Source organism: Macrobrachium rosenbergii, chromosome 25 (assembly GCF_040412425.1).
Source record: "Macrobrachium rosenbergii isolate ZJJX-2024 chromosome 25, ASM4041242v1, whole genome shotgun sequence".
NCBI classification, from domain to species: domain Eukaryota; kingdom Metazoa; phylum Arthropoda; class Malacostraca; order Decapoda; family Palaemonidae; genus Macrobrachium; species Macrobrachium rosenbergii.
The window spans coordinates 41,284,901-41,309,292 of NC_089765.1; the positions used below are offsets into that span (position 1 = coordinate 41,284,901).

General features: G+C 42.4%; 1 protein-coding gene across 5 annotated transcripts in view; it reads right to left on the reverse strand.

Annotated features, from left to right (window-relative positions):
* Positions 1-24,392, reverse strand: part of Tango6 (transport and golgi organization 6) — a 137,017-nt gene that overhangs the window by 73,544 nt on the left and 39,081 nt on the right. For 3 of the 5 annotated variants that reach the window (XM_067127475.1, XM_067127477.1, XM_067127474.1), the window contains one exon: positions 23,261-23,455. The exons of 1 other annotated variant lie outside the window; for it this stretch is intronic. In XM_067127475.1, coding sequence (XP_066983576.1) covers positions 23,261-23,455 — 195 coding nt within the window. Of the gene's footprint in view, positions 1-10,346; positions 10,497-23,260; positions 23,456-24,392 lie in introns of those variants that run through there. One more of the 5 variants, XM_067127478.1, reaches the window with a different exon arrangement.

Here is a 24,392-nt window from a genome sequence, read left to right on the forward strand (position 1 = left end):
TTGAGAAAGTGGAAGATATCAGGAAAGGAAAAGCTAGTGAACTTTTGACTAGTCAGGAACTGAAAGTATTTCGCAAGTATGTAGGAAAGTTTAGCTGGTTAGCAGCCAATACAAGACCTGAACTTTCTATCACAGCATTGCAGATGTCCAAGAAAAATAGTAGTGCTACGTTGAAAGATCTTAAAAGGTAAATTTTGTGATTGATAAGATAAATGAGAGACCAAATAAAGTAGAATTTACAAGAGTTGATAAAAAGAATACTTGAAGATATATGGATTTACAGATGCTTCCTTTAATACACATGAGAGAAGCATAAGTGGCAATCTGATTTTACTAGGAAGTAAGAGAAATGGACGTGTGGTCCCTATTTACTGGAAGTCAAAGACTATCCAGAAGGTATGTCATTCTGCAAAGGCAGCTGAAACCAGAAGTATGACTAAGATTATTGATAACAGTCAGTTTTTTGCGAGTCAGATTGAACAGTTATTATTTGGTCAGTATGGAAAGAAAATTCCAATCAAATTGTTCACAGATTCAATACCCATGCTAGAATCTGCTGGGAGTACCAAGCAGGTTGAGGAACGGCTTCTCAGGAACAGCATACAGGAGATGAAGGACATGTTGACTGAGGGCTGTATTGAGTCTTACAGTTGGCTGGATGGAGAGAAAGACATGATTGCAGATGTTCTAACAAAAGAATGCAAATGGAATGAAGATCTTGAAATGATAATGCAAGAAAATAAATTTAAGTTTGCAAGTAACGAGGATAATCTTGTGAAATACAAAGATGGAGAGATCATGTTAATTAACAAGACTGAAAAGCAGGGAAAGAAGTAGTAACACTTTTACTGCTTAGATCATACCTGCATTAGCTATTCAGAATTGGTTTTGCCTGATGTCTGGTGCAGTACAAAATTATGTAATAATGTCATAACATGTCTTTGTGAAGTATCTTATGTTATGCCTGTTTGAGTACCAGACTTTGCTTTTAAATATTAATTTGTAATACTCTTTAGTAAGTTTTTATATAGAGGGAAAATAGTTTTTTTTTTTTTTCTTAAATAGAGCACTATTCAGATTTTGGATAGAATGTAAATACATACCTATGTTGTCTGATACAAGAGTATTTGTTAAAAACTATTGATTTTTTTTTCTAGTGTATGATTTTTGGAAAAAAAAAAAAAAAAAAAATTCCCCCCCGGAAATATGATATACCTTACATTTATATTTATTTATGTTAGAACGAGAGAGTATAACTGGTTGTTATTAGTAATATAACAAGGTGCTTGTTTAAAGTACAGCAGTTTTATAAATATGTTGTTATATTGGGTTGGTGATCATTTACCAAAGAGCAGTTAACATTTACCTCTGGCTTCGTAAATACTTTTCTCGAGAGTCTGTATATAGCTATTGGAATAACAGGATTATTGTAACTTCGGCTGAAGACAAATAAAGAAGGATTAAGGACATCGGTATTATCTCTGATTATTCCACCAAGTACAATTGGGATATAACAACCATTCCCATTTTCTATTCAGATTTTCTAACGCCACTGTCTCCTGAGGGGAGGAGGGAGGTCAATAAGAATATATATATCTGCCAGGTAAGTATGAACAAACTTTATTTTATCATTAAAATATCATTTTGTTCATGAGACTTACCTGTCAGATATATATATAGCTGAATAACACCTTTGGAGGGGGGTAGAGACAGCCAAGAATTAGGGAAAACAAATTTAAAGGTAAAATTATTTTGGTTCCTTACCTGATAGCATAGCTGACTGCATGGTTACTGCCACCCTAGTCTGCTTCTGCTTTTCTAGAGACCCCAGCGAGGTAGTGACCTATAAAGCTGGCGACTGCTAGATGATCTGTCAACGGGGGCGTGACCACAATGTGACTAGATCATAGACCATACAACAAGGACAAAAGAGCATACCAACCACCTAACCAACACTAAGACATTAGTCTGCAATGGATTGGGAAGACTGACTCCTTCAATCGACCCAACAACCATAAAAACACAATTAAAAATCCCTTCCTAAGCAGGATTAAAGGATAGGAGCAGAGCTACACCCTGACCCCAAGGTTGTTGAAGCAGCAATGTATGGTCCCAGCGAAAAGCAATTTTCGTATGCTACCTTAACATCTCTCAAGTAGTGTGAGGAAAACACCGAATCGCTTCGCCAAAATGTGGCACTGAGAATGTCACTGAGTGCCATATTTTTCTGGAACGCCATGGAGGTAGCGACCGCCCTCACCTCGTGGGCGCTGACTCTCAACAACTTGAAGTTGGAGTCGTCACAACAAGAATGTGCCTCCTTGATGACATTCCTAATGAAGAATGCCAGTGCATTCTTCGACATGGGATTAACTGGCTGTCTCACAGAGCACCATAAGTTATCCGAGGGACCACGAATGTCCTGAGTTCTTTTAAGGTAATACTTGAGAGCTCTAACAGGACATAGAACTCTCTCAGGTTCCTGTCCAATAAGGTCCGTCAAACCTTTAATTTAAAAAAATCTAGGCCAAGGATTAGAAGGCCTTTCGTTCTTAGCCAAGAACGTAGGGGTTAAAGAGCAGACGGCATTGTGTCCCTTGAAGCCCACATGACGGCTGATAGCTTGAACTTCGCTCACTCTCTTCGCCGTCGCCAGAGCAGTGAGGAAGACCGTCTTCCTAGTAACATCCCTAAAAGATGCAGATTGGAGAGGCTCAAAAGGACTGGACATTAAAAACTTGAGCACAACGTCCAAATTCCAAGTAGGAGGAATTGGCCGAGGAACCTTAGACGTCTCGAAAGACCTCAAGAGATCGTGGAGGTCCTTATTGTCAGACAAATCCAGACCTCTGTGTCTGAAAACAGAAGAAAGCATGCTCCGATAACCTTTGATTGTCGGAACTGCTAACTTGAGTTTTTCTCTCAAATAAAGGAGGAAATCAGCGATCTGGCTCACAGTGGTCGAGGAAGAGGAAATTCCCTTCTTGCTGCACCAACTTCTGAAGGTTGCCCACTTCGCTTGATAAACTCCAATAGAGGAAGCTCTTCTGGCTCTAGCGATGGCCCGTGCCACTGCCAGAAAACCCCTCGCTCTGACCAATTTTTCGATAGTCTGAATGCAGTCAGGTTCAGAGCGGGGAGGTTTTGATGATATCTCATGAAGTGGGGTTGTCTGAGCAGATCTGCTCTCATAGGTAGGGTCCTCGGAACGTCTACCAACCAGACGAGAATCTCCGAGAACCAGTGGTTCAAGGCCAAAACGGGCGATGAGAGTCATCCTTGTTCCTTGTGAGGCCGAGAACTTGCGAATCACTTCTCCCAGAATCTTGAACGGGGAAAGGCATATCGTCCATCCCGTCCAATCCCAGAGAAGAGCGTCTATCGCCACTGCCCCGGATCGAGTACAGGGAGCAGTAGAGGGGAGCCTCGCCGTTCTTGAGGTCGCGAAGAGATCCACGAGAGGCGACCCCAAAGTTTCCAGAGATCTTGGCAAACCTCCTGATGAAGGGTCCATTCCGTCGGCAGAAGTTGATGGTGCCGACTGGGCAGGTCTGCTCGAACATTTTCGACCCCTGCAACAAATCTTGTGAGGACTGAAATGTTGCGAGCATGAGCCCAAAGGAGAATCTCTCTTGCAAGGCTGAACAGGGAACGAGAGTGTGTTCCGCCTTGTTTCTTGAGGTAAGCTAACGCCGTAGTGTTGTCCGAGTTCACTTGAACAACACGATTGGAAACTTGGACCTCGAAGAATTGGAGGGCTAAGAAGATCGCCGCCAACTCTTTGATGTTGATGTGCCAGGACACCTGTTCCCCTTTCCAGGTTCCTGACACTTCTTTTCCCCCCAGTGTTGCCCCCCAACCCGCTGATGATGCGTCGGAAAACAACACTAGGTCGGGGCTCAGAAGCTTGAGGGAGATCCCTTTTCCCAACTTTGCAGGATCGAGCCACCACTTTAGGCACTTCTTGATGGAAGGAAGGATCCTCAATTCCTCTTCCAAGTCTTCCTTGTTTTGCCAGTTCTCCAATAGAAAGAACTGAAGAGGCCTGAGATGCAGTCTTCCCAGAGAAACAAACTTCTCCAGCGAGGAAATGGTCCCCAGCAGACTCATCCATTCCCTTACCGAGCATGTTTCCTTCTCCAAGAAGACCGAGACTTTTTCGTAACATTGAAACTGCTGTTCTTGCAATGGAGACGCTAGAAAAGCCGCTGAATTCATCTGAATCCCCAGATAAACAATGGACTGCGAGGGGATCAGCTGCGACTTTTCCAAGATTGACTAGAAGTCCCAGGGACTTCACGAGTTCCAGAGTTAACTGAAGGTCCTCCAGACACCTTTGTTTTGACGACGCACGAATCAACCAGTCGTCCAGGTAAAGAGAGATCCTGACGCCCGAGAGGTGCAACCACATCGCTACGTTCTTCATAAGAAGCGTAAACACCCTCGGGGCTGTGCTGAGTCCAAAGCAGAGAGCCCTGAACTGGTAAGTCTTGCCCCCCAAGACAAACCGGAGATACTTCATCGAACGCGGATGAATAGGAACGTGGAAGTAGGCATCTTGGATATCCAACGATACCATCCAATCCCCGGGACGAAGGGCTCCTAATATTGACTGAGACGTCTCCATCTTGAACTTGTCCTTCAGGACAAAGTCGTTCAGCCTGCTGACGTCCAAGACGGGTCTCCAACCTCCTGAATGCTTCGGGACTAGAAACAGTCTGTTGTAAAATCCCAGTGATTTTGTGTCTAAGACCTGCTCCACTGCTCTCTTCTCGATCATCTGTTCGAGAAGTTCGAACAGAATTTTCTGCTTGGCAGGATGGTAATGTGGAGACAGATCTCTGGGGGTTGAAGACAAAGGAGGAAGAGTCAGAAAAGGAATTAGGTAGCCTCTCTACTACTTGAAGGGACCAAGCGTCTGCCCCTCTCTCTCTCCAGGCTTGGGCAAAATGAAGAAGCCTGGCTCCTACTGGTGTCTGGAGGTGGAAGGAGTCACTTGCCACCTCTCTTGGAGGCGACTTTGCCTCTAGGGAAACCTCTCCCTCGAGGCGCGGGTTTCGAGAAGCTCCCCATGGAAGCTCCTCCACGAAAGGGCTGCTTCTTCTTAGCCTGTTGTGGAAAAGAAGAGGACGATGATGGAGCTGAAGGACGCTTAGAAGACCTGGAAAGGAGGTCTTGAGTCGCCTTCTCTTGAAGGCTGGCAGCAATATCTTTAACCAAGGTCTGGGGAAAGAGATGGCTTGAGAAAGGAGCGAACTGTAGCTCTCCCTTCTGAGTAGGGGAAACCGACTTCGCCGAGAAAGAGCAAAACAATGCCCTCTTCTTTAAAAGGGCCGACGAAAACTGCGAAGCAAGTTCTTCAGAGCCATCCCTGACGGCCCTGCCCATGCACTGCAGTACACTGGACAGCTCCCCCAGACTAATGGAACTCGGGCTAGTAGCCTTGGTGTGTAAAACTCCCAGACACCAGTCCAAGAAGTTAAAGACTTCCACAGTCCTGAAGAGTCCTTTAAGATGGTGGTCTATTTCCGTAAGAGTCCAAGAAACCTTAGAAGAGGACAAATGAGATCTTCTGGAGGAGTCAACAAGACTCGCAAAGTCTCCTTGAGAAGTCGAGGGAACTGTCAAGCCAATATCTTCACCTGTCTCATACCACATGCCTGCTTTGCCGGACAAACGAGGAGGCAAAGCAAAAGAAGACTTTCCTTGGTTTTTTCTCGTAGTCATCCAGTCCTGAACCTTCTTGAATGCCCTCTTGGTAGAGAAGGACTTCTTCATCTTAAGAAAACCAGGAGTTCTTCTCGCTTGAGATGAAGCCAACTGTGAAGGGGGAGAGCGAGGAGCTGAAGCTAGAAAAGTATCAGGAAAAAGATCCTTAAACAAAACAGTCAGAGTTTGATAATCAGTAGAAGAAGAAGCTGGTTTCTCTTTCTCTTCGTCTGAAGGCTCTGACGGAAGGGGTTCTTCTTCCTCCGCTGGAGGGTCAAGAGAGCGAGGAGGAAGGAGACCCGACTCGCTGATACGTAAGCGGGACCTGTCGTATTTAGAAGAAGTCGTGGCTAAATCCTGAAGAACGACAGAAGTCGAAGCGGGAAGTTGAGCATCAAGAAGCACTGCAGGCGTGGCGTCAACGAAAGAAGGGCGTGAAGATATAACGCGAGGTGAGCGAGGAGCGTCCTGGTGGGGAGCGCGCACAGCTCCAAGGCTGGATACGGAAAGAGCTTCACGTTGTGGCGCGCGCGAAGCGTCCAGGTTGGGAGCGCGCCGAGACTCAAGGTGAGGCGCGCGAGAAGCGTGAGAAGCACGCGAAGCGCGAGACACGCGCTCCTGGCGCGTATCGAGAGAAACGTCCAACTCTTCAAAACGGGGGAGACGAGAAGGAAGCTTCTTTATACCTTCTTTATCCCAGCCCGAGAAGAACCCTAAAAGAGTTCAGAGGTCTGGTTAAACAAATCATTTATAACTAACTATACCTTCTTTAGGTGAAAGACAAGAAGCTTCATGCGATCTAGCAGACGAAGACGACGAAGCAGGAGACGAAGGAGAAGGCCTGGACTTCTTAACAGGCAGATGCAGATCCTTACGACGAGGCTTGTCCTTTCTACGGTCCATGAGAGTATCCAGCTGCTGTTGCAAGCCCAACAAAATCTGACGTGTTGGAGAAACAGCTCTCTCGGGAGAAGGGCTGAACCTGCGAGAAGGAGAGGGGAGAAGGGACGTCTTCTTCTTTCTCACCGGTGAATAAGCAACAGCCCTTGCCTTAGCGCAGCTGGGGGGTCGAGCAGCGTCATCATCCGTTGCACAACGAAACTTCTTCCGATGAGGAACATCCCCGAAACTTTCAGGGGAAGAGCACAAAACATCTAGAGGAAGAGGACGTGAAGCGTCCTCTCCTCTCAAGCTTCTCTTAAGAGGGCAAGAGTCCAACCGAGCGCTCCAACCCCTACTTGGGGAGGACGTGTCGGAGGATGAGAAGCAATCCTTATGGATACGTGCCAGTGCACGATCCTTAGCAGCCTGGGTAGGGTCATCAGGACCTGCCGAAGGGACGTCAGATCGGTGGGAAGTCCCCGTAACCTTCATGCGGCTTTCGACATGCCCCCTCCCTGTATCCTGGGAGTTCGGCAGAGGTCCAGGCCTAGAAGCATTATAGGGCCGAACTGACGCCCCCTCCACAACACTAGGGGCATTAACACAAACAACACTTTGCGCTTGCAGGGCATTCACTTTGTTTTCAAGAGCGCGAATTGACTCTAAAACGAGAGCCAAGGTATTATTCTCTGCAGCAACAACCTCAGGGCCCGAAGGCAACACTACGGGGTTAGGACTAAAAACTACAGGGTTACTAACATGAGAAATCCCTGACTGTCCGTCTACAGAAGCACTCCTGGAGGAAGACCTCCTCAACCTATCACGCTCCAATTTGCGCATATAGGATTCATACTTCTTCCACTCCCTTCAGATAATCCTCACATTCATTACAACGATTATCCATAGAACATTCCATACCCCTGCATTTCATACATAAAGTGTGAGGATCTACAGAAGCCTTCGATAGCCTCACCTTACAATCACCCAAGCTACAGACACGATAGCTAGAGGAAGACATCTTATTTAAAGAAAAGTCAAAAGCAAAATAAAAAACGGTCCAGAAAAGCTTATGCCAAGTCACAGATCCAAGTCGAAACCAAAAAACAACCAAAATACTTAAGTGGCAACAAATTTCGAAATCCAAATGGCGGGGGAACTGACAACGAGTGTTGACAGTCCGGCGACAGAGAAAAAATCTGAATAGAAAATGGGAATGGTTCCTGATGCCGCCTCCCAGCGGCGGGAATGTGTACTAACCACCTAATCGGCCACTGCGTGTGCCGCGAATTTTGAAATTCTGTTGGACTTCGGAGATTACAGCTATATATATATCTGACAGGTAAGTCTCATGAACAAAATGTAACGTAAAGTACCTTAGTTTTGTATAGTTAGGAAAAATAAAATTTATTTTTAAAAATTGTGATTTGTTCCTACACGATATACAAACCATTGGTCCTTTATATTAGGAAGGCTCACTGGTTGGACTGACTGGAGTTTGTCACACCTGAGATTCTCTTCCTGGTCAATAAAGCGAGGAAGAGAAACCTGCCTCTGACAAACTGATCAGGGTGTGGTAATGCAAGATCAGTTGTCAGACTTCTGGGCCTTTTTGCATGAGGGAGGTAAATGTAGCCTCATACAAAAAAGGGCTAGGATGAACCTAAAAGGTTGGAGACAGTAAGGCAAATACAGTAAAACCTCGCTTTTGGAGACAGCAAGGTAAATACAGTAAAACCTTTCTTTAACGGACCCGGAACCAACGGACATTGGATTTAACAGACAAAATCTGGCCAAGGGTAGTGGATATTGTTGTTTGCATTTACTCGTGCATTAACCTCAGCACTGGTGTGAAATTGGAACTTACTGTGTATTTCTGTGTATATAAGACAACCTTTAGATAAGACAGGGTCAAAAATTATGGCAAATTTTCACAAATTTCTCTTATATCTGTAGTGTAGGACGACAGTATAAGAAAACTGCTAAATTACAAAACCATCTATGTAGTAACCCCGCCATATTCGCTGGGGATGCATTCCAGACCCCCCTGCGAATAGTTAAAAGTCCGCAAATGCTTACTACCTCCCCATCTCGAAAGTTCAAATACCAAACGTATACTTAAAGTATCATCCTACACCAAATATACATTAAATTATTATCCCATTACTTTATTAATTTTTGAAATTATATCATTAAATATAATTTCAAGGTCATCTTAAACAGTACCCTTAAAAATATATACATATGTACTTCTAAGCCTTTCAGCTAAAGCAGAGAGAAAGAGAGTTGCCACTCTGACTTGTATTTAATAAGGCTGGAGAGAGAGAGAGAGAGAGAGAGAGAGAGAGAGAGAGAGAGAGAGAGAGAGAGAGAGAGAGTTTAACTATTTAATCTCTCTGACAACAAAATAATTTACGTTTGTTTTTGTCTTCCAAAGATGTAATACCTTTACTACACATTTTTAAAACACTATGAACACACACACACACAAACAGTAAGAGAGAGAGAGAGAGAGAGAGAGAGAGAGAGAGAGAGAGAGAATAACTCCTTACATATCGAAAGACTGAAAGAGCCTCGATGGCTCAGTCGGTTACAGCAGCAGCTTCGGACTTCGTAGAGGTCTGTGGCGCGGGTTCAATCCCGCAGCCGACTGATCAAAGAGGCAGACACTTTGCTATCTGTGTAGACATCCCGGGATTATATATGTAATCAACGGATAGGTTTGCTTAAAAAGCAAATGGATGTTACAGACTAAATACACACACAAAACAAAGCCACTACAACACCTTCTAAAAACATAACAAACATCTCACACGTCTCGAACTCTCGCCATATCCGCGCAATAACTTCTCACTGCTGGGAAGAAAGGGCGTTGGGTCGGGTATGATACATGAAACATACACGTGCCGGGGTCTAAGCGATGTCAGGCAGGGCAGCCGATCGAGACCACAGGTCTACCCCAAAGCCAAATCAAAAAGTCCTTCAAAGAAGGCATCGTGCTTTACCCCATACAAAATGGGAATAAAAGCACGTTAAAAGAAGAAGAAGAAGAAGAAGAAGAAGAAGATATCGAAAGACTGAAATACTTAGAGCTTCTGAGGGGAACACTCTTTCCCCTCCAGCCCATATGTTTAATTATCAAGTAAACTGACATTTACCCTCCCTGCTCCTTTCTCAAGCCGAGGATAAAAAAGACTGGGAACCACTATTTGCTTGTTTAAAATATTAAAAAATTTACTACACAAATGCATGTAAAATATTATATTAAAATTATTATTAATCTTAATATTTGAAAATTAGTACTTATTAGGTAAATCATTTATTTATCATACAAAAGAAACATACGCATATACATAAAATTTCTCTCATCTAAGAGAGAGAGAGAGAGAGAGAGAGAGAGAGAGAGAGAGAGAGAGAGAGAGAGAGAGAGAGAGAGAGAGAGAGAGAATTATTATTTTATTTAATGTTATTATTCAAACTTATTAAACTTAATATTAGTATTTGAAAATTAGTATGTACCGTCAATCATTATTTCATTGTAAAATGTACCCTCTAAAAATGCTTATACTATCATCCAGAAATTCTTATACTGTATATCATTTTAACCCTTTAACGCCGACTGGACGTATTTTACGTCGAAAAAAATTGTCTGTCAGGTGCCAAGTAGACGTAAAATACGTCGACTACAAAAAGTTTTTTAAAATATTCGTGGAAAAATACTTATAGGCCTAGTTTGCGAAAAATTTTTTATCACGCACCTTGAGGGATGCTGGGAGTTCATGGATCACGCTGTTGTTTTGTTTACAAGCGTGACCTAGCTGCGCATGCGCGAATTTCTTTCTTATCACAAAAGAAAGCATCAGCTAACTCTGCTGAAAATCTCAGAAATTCTTTAGTCACTTTGTCGTAATTTTTGCACCGTTTTCTATTAGCGTTTACATAAAGTTTTATATACGAAAATGTGCGCAATTTCATGTAGAATACAAAAAAATACCTCATGGTTGTAGCTTTTATCAATTTTGACATATTTTCATATAAATCACGATAAGTGCCAAAATTTCAACCTTCGGTCAACTCTGACTCGACCAAAATGGTAAAAAAATGCAATTGTAATCTAAAACTCTTACATTCTAGTAATATTCAATCATTTACCTTCATTTTGCAACAAACGAGAAGTCTCTAGCACAATATTTCGATTTACGGTAAATTTTAAAAAAATTTTTCCTTACGTTCGCGCACACTAACTTTGCTGAAAATCTCAGAATTTCTTTAGTCACTTTGTCGTAATTTTTGCACCAATTTCTATTAGCCATTACAAAAAGTTTTATATATGAAAATGTGCGCAATTTCATGTAGAATACAAAAAAAATACCTCATGGTTGTAGCTTTTATCAATTTTGACATATTATCATATAAATCACGATAAGTGCCAAAATTTCAACCTTTGGTCAACTTTGACTTGACCGAAATGGTTGAAAAATGTAATTGTAAGCTAAAACTCTTACATTCTAGTAATATTCAATCATTTACCTTCATTTTGCAACAAACGAGAAGTCTCTAGCACAATATTTCGATTTATGGTGAATTTTTGAAAAAAACTTTTTCCTTACGTCCATGCTAACTCTGCTGAAAATCTTGTAAGAGCCTGACGCCCTCTCTTCCAAACACGTGTGTGTTCGTGTGTTCGTTGTCCATCGGAGTGGACAAGACAACAAGAGCATCTCATTTTCTTTCTCTAAAGGAACGCGATTTCAACCATACAATATTTCCGTCTGTTTCTCCCTAACCATTGTTGTCTTGATGTATGTTCAATCACCACTACTTGCATTGCCATGCAAGCACTCTAATCATGTACTCATAATGTTCCAACAAATCTTCTGTATCAACCTGTGTGTATGTTTCTGTTTGTGAAGACGCCAAACGTCTCGCCACTCCGATGGACGAAGAACACACGAACACACACGTGTTTGGAAGAGAGGGCGTCAGGCTCTTACAATCTCAGAAATTCTTTAGTCACTTTGTCGTAATTTTTGCACCATTTTATATTAGCCGTTACATAAAGTTTTATACATGAAAATGTGCACAATTTCATGTAGAATACAACAAAAAATAACTCATGGTTGTAGCTTTTACCAATTTTGACATATTTTTATATAAATCACGATAAGTGCCAAAATTTCAACCTTTGGTCAACTTTGACTTGACCGAAATGGTCGAAATATGCAATTGTAAGCTAAAACTCTTACATTCTAGTAATATTCAATCATTTACCTTCATTTTGCAACAAATGAGAAGTCTCTAGCACAATATATCGATTTATGGTGAATTTTTGAAAAAAACTTTTTCCTTGCATCCATGCGCGCTAACTCTGCTGAAAATCTCAAAATTCTTTAGTCACTTTGTCATAATTTTTGCACCATTTTATATTAGCCGTTACATAAAGTTTTATATATGAAAATGTGCACAATTTCATGTAGAATACAACAAAAAATACCTCATGGTTGTAGCTTTCATCAGTTTTGAAATATTTTCATATAAATCATGGTAAGTACCAAAATTTCAACCTTTGGTCAACTTTGACTCTACCGAAATGGTCGAAAAATGCAATTGTAAGCTAAAACTCTTACATTCTAGTAATATTCAATCATTTACCTTCATTTTCCAACAAACAAGAAGTCTCTAGCAAAATATTTCGATTTATGGTGAATTTTTGAAAAAACTTTTTCCTTATGTCCGCGCGCGCTAACTCTGCTGAAAATCTCAGAATTTCTTTAGTCACTTTGTCTTAATTTTTGCACCATTTTCTATTAGCTGTTACATAAAGTTTTATATATGAAAATGTGCTCAATTTCATGCAGAATACAACAAAAACTAAATCATGGTTGTAGCTTTTATCAGTTTTGAAATATTTTCATATAAATCACGATAAGTGCCAAAATTTCAACCTTCGATCAACTTTGACTCGACCAAAATGGTCGAAAAATGCAATTGTAACCTAAAACTCTTACATTCTAGTAATAGTCAATCATTTACCTTCACTTTGCAACAAACGGGAAGTCTCTAGCACAATATTTCGATTTATGGTGAATTTTTGAAAAAAAAAATATTTTTACGTCCGCTCGTTACGAATTCATGCATCATTTTGTGATAATATTTTCTCTGTGTTGCTTTGATTGTTTTACCATTTTTTATTTTCTCTGTGTTGCTTTGATCGTTTTACCATTTTTTATACACCAAATTCATCACAATTTAGTGTACAACACAACAAAAAAAAAAATAACTCATTAGCTTTAACCGTTTTGCTCATAGCGCGATTTGTATACAATTATATATGAAATTTTTTTTGCGCTGTCATATATTCCAATATTTATATATGATGATTTTTTTTTAATTTCTGATGGTTACATACTAAACTTCAGGGAATGAGAAAAAAAGGAGCCAAAAATGAACTATTAATCTTAAAAACTAAGCATGCTGTGATTTTTTGAAAAAAACTTTCTTTCCGCTTCGGCGCTAACTCTCAAACCCCGTCGGCATATGGCAGACACTTTTGTAAATAGAGGCTCGGCATTTAAGGGTTAATATATTTCCAATAGTACTTTAATATAATTTTAATATTTCAATTCCAAGCATCTATCTTCGCTTTAATGAGGTCGGGTCTGTCCTGAATGGAGGGGAGAAAACCAGTTTCTCTCTCTCTCTTTGAGTTGCTTAATATTATTATTATCATTAATATCATTATCATTATTATTATTATTATTATTAATTTTAATATTTGAAAATTAGTAAATAATTTTTTCATCATAAAAAATGTATTTAGTCAGGAAAATAACATCATAATACACTAGTTAGTGAATATTTCCAGACGATAAAGTCTGCAAATTGCCGAATTTTTTGTGAATAATTTATAGATTTGTTCAAAATCCCGCGAATTGGGGAGTCCGCAAATCATGAGAATGCGAATACGGAGGGTTTACTGTATAGCTAGCTTCTGCAACAACAGGTATCTTATGAAATACTTGTTTTGTACAGATGATGTTATTACAAATGCTGTTTTCCTTACTGTATCCCTAGAAATTAAAAATAAACAAATGATGAAGATGAAGACAATGAAGAACACGACGACACCTTAGGAGATCTCTTCTTCGCCTTCCTCTTTGTCATCCTCAGGATGGCAGTCAAATCCCCCATCAAGAGGGATCAGCAGGCAACACAGGAGCATCCAGGACAACCAGGGCAACTGGAGAGGCAGGAGCAGCCCGGGCAGCTGGAACAACAGTGATGGGAGAGGTGACAGCAACAGTCGGGACAGCCAGGCCAGGTGGAACAGCAACAGCAGCCCAGACACCAGAGACCACAGGAGCAGTAGGAGCTGGAACGATCATATGGAACACGGTGGAGGTTACCATCATAGATGGTATGGCTTGGGATGGCAGAGCCATTGCAAAACCTGGAGGCAGATTGCAAAACCTGGAGGCAGGGGCACCGCATCCTAGGACGCCAGGACAGCCGTCATGTGGGGTCTGATGTGAGTAGAGATGGTGCCCAGCATCTTAACGAATGGTGTCATGGTCACCGTCGATGTTGTAGCGGTAGCGGCAGCGTGGATCACCACCAGGACATTTGCCAGGTGGGACAGGAGACCCTGCAGGGACGGAGAGCCTGAGAGACCAAGGGAGCACCAAGCTGCCTGCAGATCACTCACCTGATGACTGAGGAAAGCTTTAACCGCAAAGCTAGAAGAAGGAACAGTCAGGTATTGGAGGGAAACTCTTCTCGCTCCGAGGGAAAAATATCCCCCCCGCCACCCTGAGCAAGGAGAGGCCCTCAAAAGGAGGTTGTCCTGATCGTCCGCTCCCCCATCGTTCCACGCTCGACAAAGCGAGCGAGGAAGACAAAAGAGAGTTCTCTCCTGAAGGAGAGACAGCCAGAAGGGAAAGCTTGCCAGGAGAGAGAAATGAGGAAGGGTTAGCCACCAAAGGTGTAGTCAGGGGCGTATAACCCTCAGACCACGCCTTGGCAGCCTTCCTCTGATACCATTTCCCCCCTTCAAACTTCACGCACTGCTCAGCTGACTAGGAACAACACTCAGTACAAGTAGAGTCTCTAGAACACAAACGCCCCCTGCATGAGGAACAGAGGGCAGGTGGATAAACATCAACATAGGAGCGGATACTCCAGCATCTCTTACCGCCAACCCCAGGACACACATACTGGGGGTAGGCAGCTTTGTGCACAGGCTTGTCTGATTCGTGGGTTTGCATATCTTAAAAATCACAAACAAACACATAATCAAACATAAGAAAGAAGGAAAGATCCAACCAGGAAAAAACAGCTCAACGGAAGTCAGGGCAGAAAGCAAATTGGAATGTTTACTTCCGGGCAGGTGGGACTCCCGCCTAATGGACAGTTAACTGCCTAACCACCTTGTTTGAAAGTTCAACAGCCATTTCCAGCTGCGCTGTGAGTAATTTCAAATGTAAAGGACTGATGGTTTGTATATTGTGTAGGAACAAATCGCAGTAGCACTTTGATAGTTTAGTATAGGTGACAAGCCCCTCCCACTAATGGGAGTAGTGGAAACGACTTAGCAGAAAACCTCATTCTGTTTGTGCCCTTATGTCCATGAGAGGGGAGGAAGGTGGGCTCCGATTCTGTAATCACTTGGTTAGTATATATGACACTTAATTTTATTATGAAAAAATATCCTTTTCATATAAGTAACTTACCAAGTAACTACATAGCTGAATCCCACAGTGAATGGTGGTGGGATACATGGACATATTCTATACCAAAACATTAGGGCATGGTAATGACTTTGAAACAGAAACTGCTAGCATTACAACAATACTTGTTATTTCCTTACATGGTAAGAGAGCTACTGCAAGTTCTCATCTTAACCTGTCGTGGCGTGGTGATAAAGCCATGGGGTGCCTCTACTTAAGTGGGAGCTTTGCCACAAGGGATAGGACCGATGGCTAGCAAAGCTTACATAAGTGGCCTTGCCCTGGCCGCAATACTAATATAAAAAAAAAGCAAATAGACAATGCTTTCACCTACACTGAAAACACCACAACCCATCCACTGAGACTGGTGGGTACTCCAGGTACACTGTACCCCCTGGCTCACTGAAAATTCAACACCCTACTTTAGGGCAAAGAGATAATAGGAGAAAAAGAGATTGCTATGCTTCCTCCTCCAATACCATGCCAGCCACTGAAAACGGCCCCAAAGGTACTGCAATTTTCAAACACTGTTTCAACTTATTTCAAATACTGAGATTCAAAGATTGGTTTGCACTTCCAGTAGGCCAACTGCAGAATAGAAGTGAGGGACATATGTGCCTAAAAGCTAATAAGGTAGAGACTGCCTTGACATCATGAGCTTTCACTTTAAAAGTAAGCAAAAACGTCCTCCTGAATCTGAGAGTGCGCCTCAGAAATTAAGTCTTTGACGAAGAGGGACAATGCGTTCTTAGTCAGATGGCACGACAGGTTCTTGACAGAGCACCAGAGGTTACTGGATGGTCCTCCGATCTTCTCAGTCCTGCTCAGGTAATAACTTAAAACCCTAGCAAGAAAAGAACTCTCTCTTCTTCTTCAGAGCCAAGGTATCCATTAAGGTCTTAATGGAGAAAAAATGGGGCCAGGGCTTGGAAGGGTCCTCTTCCTTGACTGAAAATCCAAGGGTAAAGAAGCAAACTGCGTCTCCTTGTGAAAAACCCTACCCTTTATCGAATGGCTTGGAACTCACTAATATGTTAGCAGTACTGTATCCAAGGCCATGAGGAAGAGAGTCTTCCAAGGAAGGTTTCTCCGGGAAAAGGAACCAAGTGGTTCAAAAGAGGGACCTGTCAACCACTTCAGCACTACGTCCAGGTTCCAGGAGACCGGCTCTTCCTTTCTTGCTTGGACATATCAAAGGATTTGACGAGGTCGTTAAGATCTGGGATTGATGCAAGATTCAAGACCAGTGTTTCAACACTGAGCTAAACACAGCTCAATACCCCTAAATGGTGGAGGACAAGAGATTCTTAGATCTCCTCGGATACAGAAGGAAATCTGCAATTGGGTCACAGACGTCTCAGAAGATGAGACGCTGAGTCTGAGACACCAACTTCGGAAAATCGTCCCTTAGCCTGGGAGACGCAGCCAGGAACGTGATGCCTGCATCTTGCAATAGCCTCTGCAGCGTGTAACCCTTATGCTCTGACAAGCTTTCGGACAGACTGAAGCCTGTCAGGGCAAGAGCAGACAACCCTTTGGTATCTCTTAAAGTGAGATTGTCTGAGTAGACAGTTTTTGGGGGAGGAGTCTTGCAAAGTCCACCCACAACCGTAGCAGGTCCTGGAACCATTCTTTCATGGGCCAGAACAGGGCTATGAGAGTCATGGTAATGTTGCGGTGAGCCCAAGACTTGTTCAGCACTTCCCTGACCATGTTGAAGGGCAGAAAGGCATAGAGGTCCAAGTAGGACCAATCTTGCAGGATGGCATCTGTTCCCCATGCTAGGGGGTCCGGGGCTGGAGAATAAAAGAGGAAGGCGATGGTTCCTTGAGGTGGCAAACAGGTCCAATGTTGGCCTGCCCCATAGTTTAGCAAACTCTGATAGACCAGGGGATCCAAGGTCCACTCGGTGGGAAGGACCTGCTTGCTTTCGACAGCTCAGCTCATCTGCCAGAATATTTAGTTTCCCCTAATAAATTGAGTGACTAGACTCACTCGATTTTGATCGGTCCACAGATCTGGCAGAGAGAAAATAAGTGAGTGCCACCTTGCTTCCGTATGTACGTTAGGGCTGTGGTATTGTCTGAGTGGACTACCACAGTCTTGTTGTGAATTAGGGTCAAGAAGCACTGAAACCCTAAGTGAATTGCTTTCAATTCTCTGACGTTGATGTGAAGGTTTTGTTTTTCCAGCAACCACGTCCCGGAAACTTCCCGGCTCCCCAAAAGGACTCCCAACCTAGAACCAAGGAGTCTGAACAGAAGTCTAGGTCTGTGCTCAGAGGATGAAGGGCTTTCCTTCCGAAAGTCTACGTTTGGACAGCCAGCACTGCCGGTCCAACTTAATCTCTGGGTTTATGGGAAATGTGTAGGTGTCCAGCTATGTTTCCCTGTTCTCACTAGGCCTTGAGGTAGGACTGCCTAACTTCCATGTGAGGTTTGCCTAAGTTGGTGAATGTCTTGAGGGACGACAGTCCCCAGTAGGATCATCCACTGATGGGCTGAGCAAAACGAAAGGGCTAGAAACTTGTGGACCGTCTGATGGCAGCTGGCAATTATCTTGGCAGACGGAAAAGCCCGAAAAGTCCGAGAGTTGAGATTCATCCCCCACATAGAGGAACTCTTGCAATGGGGTCAACTGGGACTTCTGAAGGTAGATGATAATTCCCAGTTCCTGAGAGAGATGTTCAAGTCCATTGTGCATTTTTCCCTCGAAGGGGATCGAAGAGGCAAGTCGTCCAGATATAGACCGACGTTTATGCCTATCAAATGAAGTCATTTGTTAGAGGAGTGAGGATTTGAGTGGACACTTGAAGTGCTGTAGAGAGGCTGAAGCAAAGAGCATGAAACTGAAAAATTTCAGCTGGCACTGGGCGATCCAAGAGAAGACAGGTGTTTAGACGCTGATGCGGGGCACCTGAGAGAGTGTCCTGAAAGATGAACCTTAGACACTTCCTGTAGTCCAGATGGATGGGGAAGTGGAAGTATGCATCCTGCATATCCAAGGTTATCACCCAATTGCCCTGGTGAATGGATGAAAGGACTGACTGGTTTGCTTCCACCTTGAACTTCGTCTTCCGGACGAAGAGACTGAGGGCGCTTATGTTGAGGACTGGTCTTCAAACCCCAATGATTTGGGGACCACAATCAGATGGAAGTAGAAGCCCTCTGAGTTGATGTCCTCGACTTCTTCTATGGCTCTCTTTTGAAGGAGAGAGGAGACCTCTTCCAAAAGGTCCGAATGTTTTTCAAGCCTCTTGACTAGGCTGTCAAAATGATGGGAGAAGGGACTAAAGGAGGGTTCTCCATGAGTGGAATGGAGTAGTCCTCCCTCAGAACTTTGACAATCCACTGTTCTGTTCCTCTGATACTCCACTTCTCCCAAAACTTGAGAAGACTAGCTCCCACTTGTGCACGGAGGAATTCTTCCTCAGTTCTTGGGCAAGGACTTCAGCTCCTCTTGATAGTTCTGGCCGAGAAGCGCACATTGGAATAGGTCCTAGACTGTACTTGGGCTTACTCCCAGGAAAGATCGTCTTAGGAAAAACGTGGATGAATCCTTGGAGCGTTTGGAAGAATGCAACAGAGGTCCACTTCTATTGGAAGCCCGACTTCAGGGCCTGAGTGACTCCTTTAGTGGAAAGGAAGCACCATAAACCTCTTTTCTTCAAAATCCTCAGAGAGAAAAGAGCCGCAAGTTCAAGAGAGCCATCCCTCATGCAGACAAGACCATCCCTGATGGTCTTGTCTGCATGAGAAACGACTCCTACCCAGTCAGAGGTGAAGTCTCCAACTAAATCATTGCCATCTTTAATCTTCTTGGCTAGCACTCTCACCATCCAGTCCAAGAAACTGAAAGCTTCAAGCAACTCAAAGAAGTCTTTGACATGGAGGTCAAGTTCTGCTGATGAAAAACATCATTTTTGCCAACGAAAACGCTGAGCATCGGGAAGGAAATGAGAGGGAGGAAAGATGAACGAAGCCATACCTTGCTCTCTCTTATCCGAAAACCAAACTTCAATCTCCCTGAGCGCCTTCCTAGGAGATGAGGAAAGCACCATTATGGGGAGCCTAGGTCTGTCATCTGGATGGCCCCTCAACAGGAAGGTCAAGGTAGGCGAGACCAGGGCTAGCTAGAGCAAAGCAGGGTAGGGGAGCTCGCCTGCAAACATTGAAAGAAAGCTGAGCACTCAGGAGCTGGAGGGCAGACACTCAGGAGCTGGCGTCTTGCGCTCGTGAGATGGGGGCTTGAATGAAGACAATGGGTGCCTGAGAGGGATCGTTGGGGACTTGGGAGCCAAGTACTGGCGCCCAATAGAAGTACAGCCAGTCCCAGGTTAACGGAGGGGGTTCAGTCCCTGCCCGAGTGCCACTAACTGAAAATCGGCAAAAGTTGCGCTGAAAACCGTGCTTCACAGCGCTGTTATCCAGAGATTGGCGCCGAAATCCTGACTTAATAGTGCTGTAACCAGAGACTGGTGCCAAAATCACCACTTAACAGCACCTTTAACCGGAGATTGGCGCCGAAAATCCGGTTGTTGTAGTCGCTAGCCAAGCACCGTAACACCAAAACGCCATTAATCAATGCCGCCAGTAAATGGGGACTGCCTGTACACTCAGGAGAGAAATACTCTGGCTGTCCCATGCGCTGCAGGAAGGTTGAGGACTGCACCCGGGTCCTTAAACTGCTAACTGGCCAGCAGAAAAGAGTGACCAACATCGACTGTGTGCCTCTTCAATGGACAAGATAAATCTACAAAGTGCTTGTGGAGCTTTCAAGTCCAAGCTGGAGTCTAGAGAGTTGGATGACAACTGGTGCACATCCAAGAAGCCTTTCCTGCAGCTGTCTGTCGAAACCTGGGATATACGTGCAACAGGTTTGACTGAGGGGCCAGCAATCTGTGGGGAAACCCCATCGGCCTCCCTTGGGCTTTCAGCATGTCTTCTCCCAGGTTTAGGGGAGCAGGACAGACCTACATCTAGGAGAACCGGCGGGATGAGAAGCCACCTCCTCCAAGATGCCTTTCAAGTGGCTGTCTGCCGATAAGTGGGAACAAGCAACAGGTTTGACTGAGGGGGCAGCTGCCCATGGGCCAACCCCATCGGTCTCCACTGGACTTTCGGTATGTCTTCTCCCAGAATTACAGGAATATGACAGTGACCTTGGTCTAGGAGAACCGAAGGGATGAGTTGCCACCTCCTCGGCTTCACTGTACAGGCAGTGCTCAAGTTACGATAATTCGCCTTACGATAATTCGATTTTGCGATGGGGTTAGCAATTAATACTGATGTGACAGTATTTAGAAAATATTTTTAAATTTCGCGTGGGCGCAGGCAGCAGCGTACAATCAGGCAGCGAGAGAGACCAACTTCTTTTCTTCCATCTTCTTGTTAAAAAACTAAAAGAGAATGATAAAAGTATTGTTAGTAACATTATACTCTTGCGTAAAAGGGTACAGCCATAAACAACTGACCAAAAATCTGTTGATTTGCTAATAACCGAATTGGATAACAACAGCCGTTTTGCTTGTATTTCAACCATTGTACGGTTAAACAATTACCGTAATTATGTTACAAATGATGTTAAATGCAATAGGACCAATATATTTTTACATTATACCCCTATTAGCTTTGGAGAAAAGATCTGCAAGGAAATATACTGCTAAATTTATGCTGCAAGTTGTAGCTGAAGCTGAAAAAACAATGTTCAAGCTGCTAATGACTATAAATTATCGTGCATCAGCAACATGGATGAAACTCTACTGTAAAAAAAATTGGAGAGAAATTATTTTAATCAAAACTACTGGGCATGAAAGAACACATATTACTGCTGTTTTCACATGGATAAAAGATAAATACATAAAGCTCGTATTATGATGAAATCAAGAGAAAATAGCGAACGGAATCTTGATTTTTTTTTTTTACACAAAACGAACATGCCCCCAAATGGCCAGCTGCCAACGTCACCTATTAATGAAAAAAATAGCTATATCAATTTCACAACGAGATGTATTTAAGTTATATTTCGACTTAAAACCACTTCGTATAACAGAAAATAACCTTGTCCCATTTAAATAAAGTATCTAGAAATTCATTTATGCTAACTAGAAGCACGAAAAGCACTCTTAACTGAGTTAAATGCAGCGAAATAAACTTACCGCGTAATCGATTTCCAATCCAAAACACTGACTGCAATTTATAATACAAAAGTAATATGAGAACATATATGGTACTATTAGATACAGTGTAGTAAAGCATAACTTTTTAAAAGATCCAGAGAAAAGATGCACATTCATTACGTTGATGTTTGTATAATACAACGTTAATATGTGAATATAGAGTACAGTATAATGTAGGCTAGGCTACCGTATAAGTTTACGATATACCATAGTGTGGGCTAAGCTTTGTTTGTTATTCAATTTCTCTTTGTATTGAATTATCATAAGTCAGTCTGCAATGAACCTGCAGAATTAGCTGACACTAATAATTACTATACCGTATATGTACTGAGTATACTGTGTAGTGTAGGCTAGGCTACCATATGTGTAGAGATGGTACTGATTACCCTAGTGTAGGCTAGGCTATATTCCAGATACGATTTTTTCAACAAATGATGGGTTTTTTGGAACCTAACCCCATTGTAAGTAGGGCAATACCTGTATTCACTACTAGGTTAAAATCTTGTTAAACCAAGACTCGAGACTGGCAATGGGAAGGGTCGGAAGCAAGGGAGCCAGGCACGGGAGCACAGTAGGTGGACTAAAAGGAGGGCTAGTAGCAGGAGAAAAAGCAGGAAGGGGGAAGAAGGAATAGCAGGGTTATCTTTTAACCTAGGCTTAGCTAAGAGAAGCCCGTTTCTTGGCGCTAGAGGCTGCATTCTTCTTCCTTTCACTAACTTTCCACTTAAGCTCACTTGGTGCCGGACGCTTCAGAGTGGGTGCCAGACGCTTGGGAGCTGGCACTGGGTGCTCTGGCAATTATTATATTCAGCACCAGTTCCTCCTTACTACATTACTGCACCCTACATTTACTACAAATTATATGTCTCCTTATTACAAAGGTCATATGAAGATCAGATCAATCTATTTTGCAATCTTCACTACAATAGCAAAAACTAGATGAACTTGAATCAGACAGAATAACAACAAAAACTGGAAAACTGATCCTGAAAGCTATCAAAGCTTGAAGGCTACTCAAAATAAGCCATAATACGTCACCGAATCCAGCCATACAACTGAAAATCAGCAAACAAAAGTTGCAGCAAACCCCCAATGTCACTCTAGAGCCAGCAGAAACAGAATGAGGTTTTCTGCTAAGTTGTTTCCAGTACAGTACTCCCATTAGTGAGCATGGCTTGTCATTTACACTAAACTATCAAAGTGCTACCATGACTTTTTAAATAAAGGCTGCCGCGCAAGTTGAAACTATAGCTATGTAATTACTTGGTAAGTTACTTATATGAAATCATGTTTTTCATTCAAACCCACGAATCATATAAGAATCACCTACTCCAATTCCCTTGCCCTTGCTCTGACTAGGTCACATTACTCTAAAAAGATGCCATGAGGTTGACAGTTATTACTTATCTCGGTGAATCAATAGCACATGTGAGCACAGTAGCTCTTAGCTATTTTGGTTCTTTTATCTAAATATCTCAGAACTGAAGTTAAGTGAAGAATTGACTGCTTGATTTGTTTCTGTATTCTGGTATATAAATATCTATGGGCATCAACACTACTGAACAGAGAATCACTGTCTTTGATCAGACAGTCATAATTACAAGAAATAATAGGCAAGTAAAATAAGGTGATTGTCCATTGAATGTACACAAAAGGTTACAGCAGCAAATGGGAAACTGACAAGGAAAAATTAAGTTTATGAATTAAAAGAAATATAATTAAGGAGTAGAGAGGTTGAAAAATGCTAAAAGTTTATTTCATACTATACCTCAAAGAAGTTCAACATGATCTTCATCAGAGAAGCTAACAAACTATGATGACAACTTGGTGTAACAGTCACAAGATTTGGCCCAACCACAAATTTTTTCCGAGCTATCATCACTTTTATATACTGAGAAGCCTCCTGACTTAGGCATCCCAGCACAACTGTGTAAATCAAAAGTCGAAAGGCATCCTCAACAATCTAAAAAGAAAAAATATATTGCTTGGTCTGTAAATTCCGCACTTCATCTGTAGCAATCAGTACAGTTACTACCCAACTTATGAATGGGTTACGTTCCGGATGACTGCTTGCATCTTGAAATGTTCATATGTTTTTAATGTGTAGTGCAAAATTTTTATTGATGTTTACATTCCAAAGTTAATTTGGAAGTCAGATTATACTATTTTCACTGTATTTTCCAATCATAAAGAATTACTTTGGATGTTGGAGAGGTAACAAGATGAAAATAAAATTTTGATTCATGCAACATTCAAAATTTTGTATTTTTCCATGCTTTGAAAGTTATGAACTTGGAGAGGATTTTGCAGGAGCAGCTTCTGAAATTTTAACTTGCGGGTGGCAAAGGGGAGCGCTCCAAACACAATTTTAACTTGTCACCCTGTATGTTCATATCTCTGAATGTTCATAAGTAGGGTGGTGACTATAACAAATACATAGTACTCTGACACATTTGATAAAAGTTCAGAAAAAGAATAAGCATATCAGTGAACTTCACCCTTTAAATGACACAACTGCAACTCTGAAAACAAATTCAAAGGTTCTGGAAACACTAACAGCTGAGAATGCCACATTCTGAAAGTGAATAGCATCAAGTTGGGTGATTTACACACATTACTTGAGGGATATTGAAGCAAAATGTGTATACTGAAGATAACAGATAAAAGTATCATATAATAAAAGAAGTCCCAAAATGACTGATTCCTTGATTGAACCCTGTATGAACACCTGTGGGGCAGCTGACAGTCAAAAGCACAAGTCTTCAACATAGTTCAGTTGCAGACTAAGCAGAGATACTTTCGAGAGTCACGATAGATGGATTTTTGGAAATAAGCACCCTCCAGATCTACTGACAGCATGAAGTCTCCCTCTCTAACAGAAGCCAATACAGAATATGAGG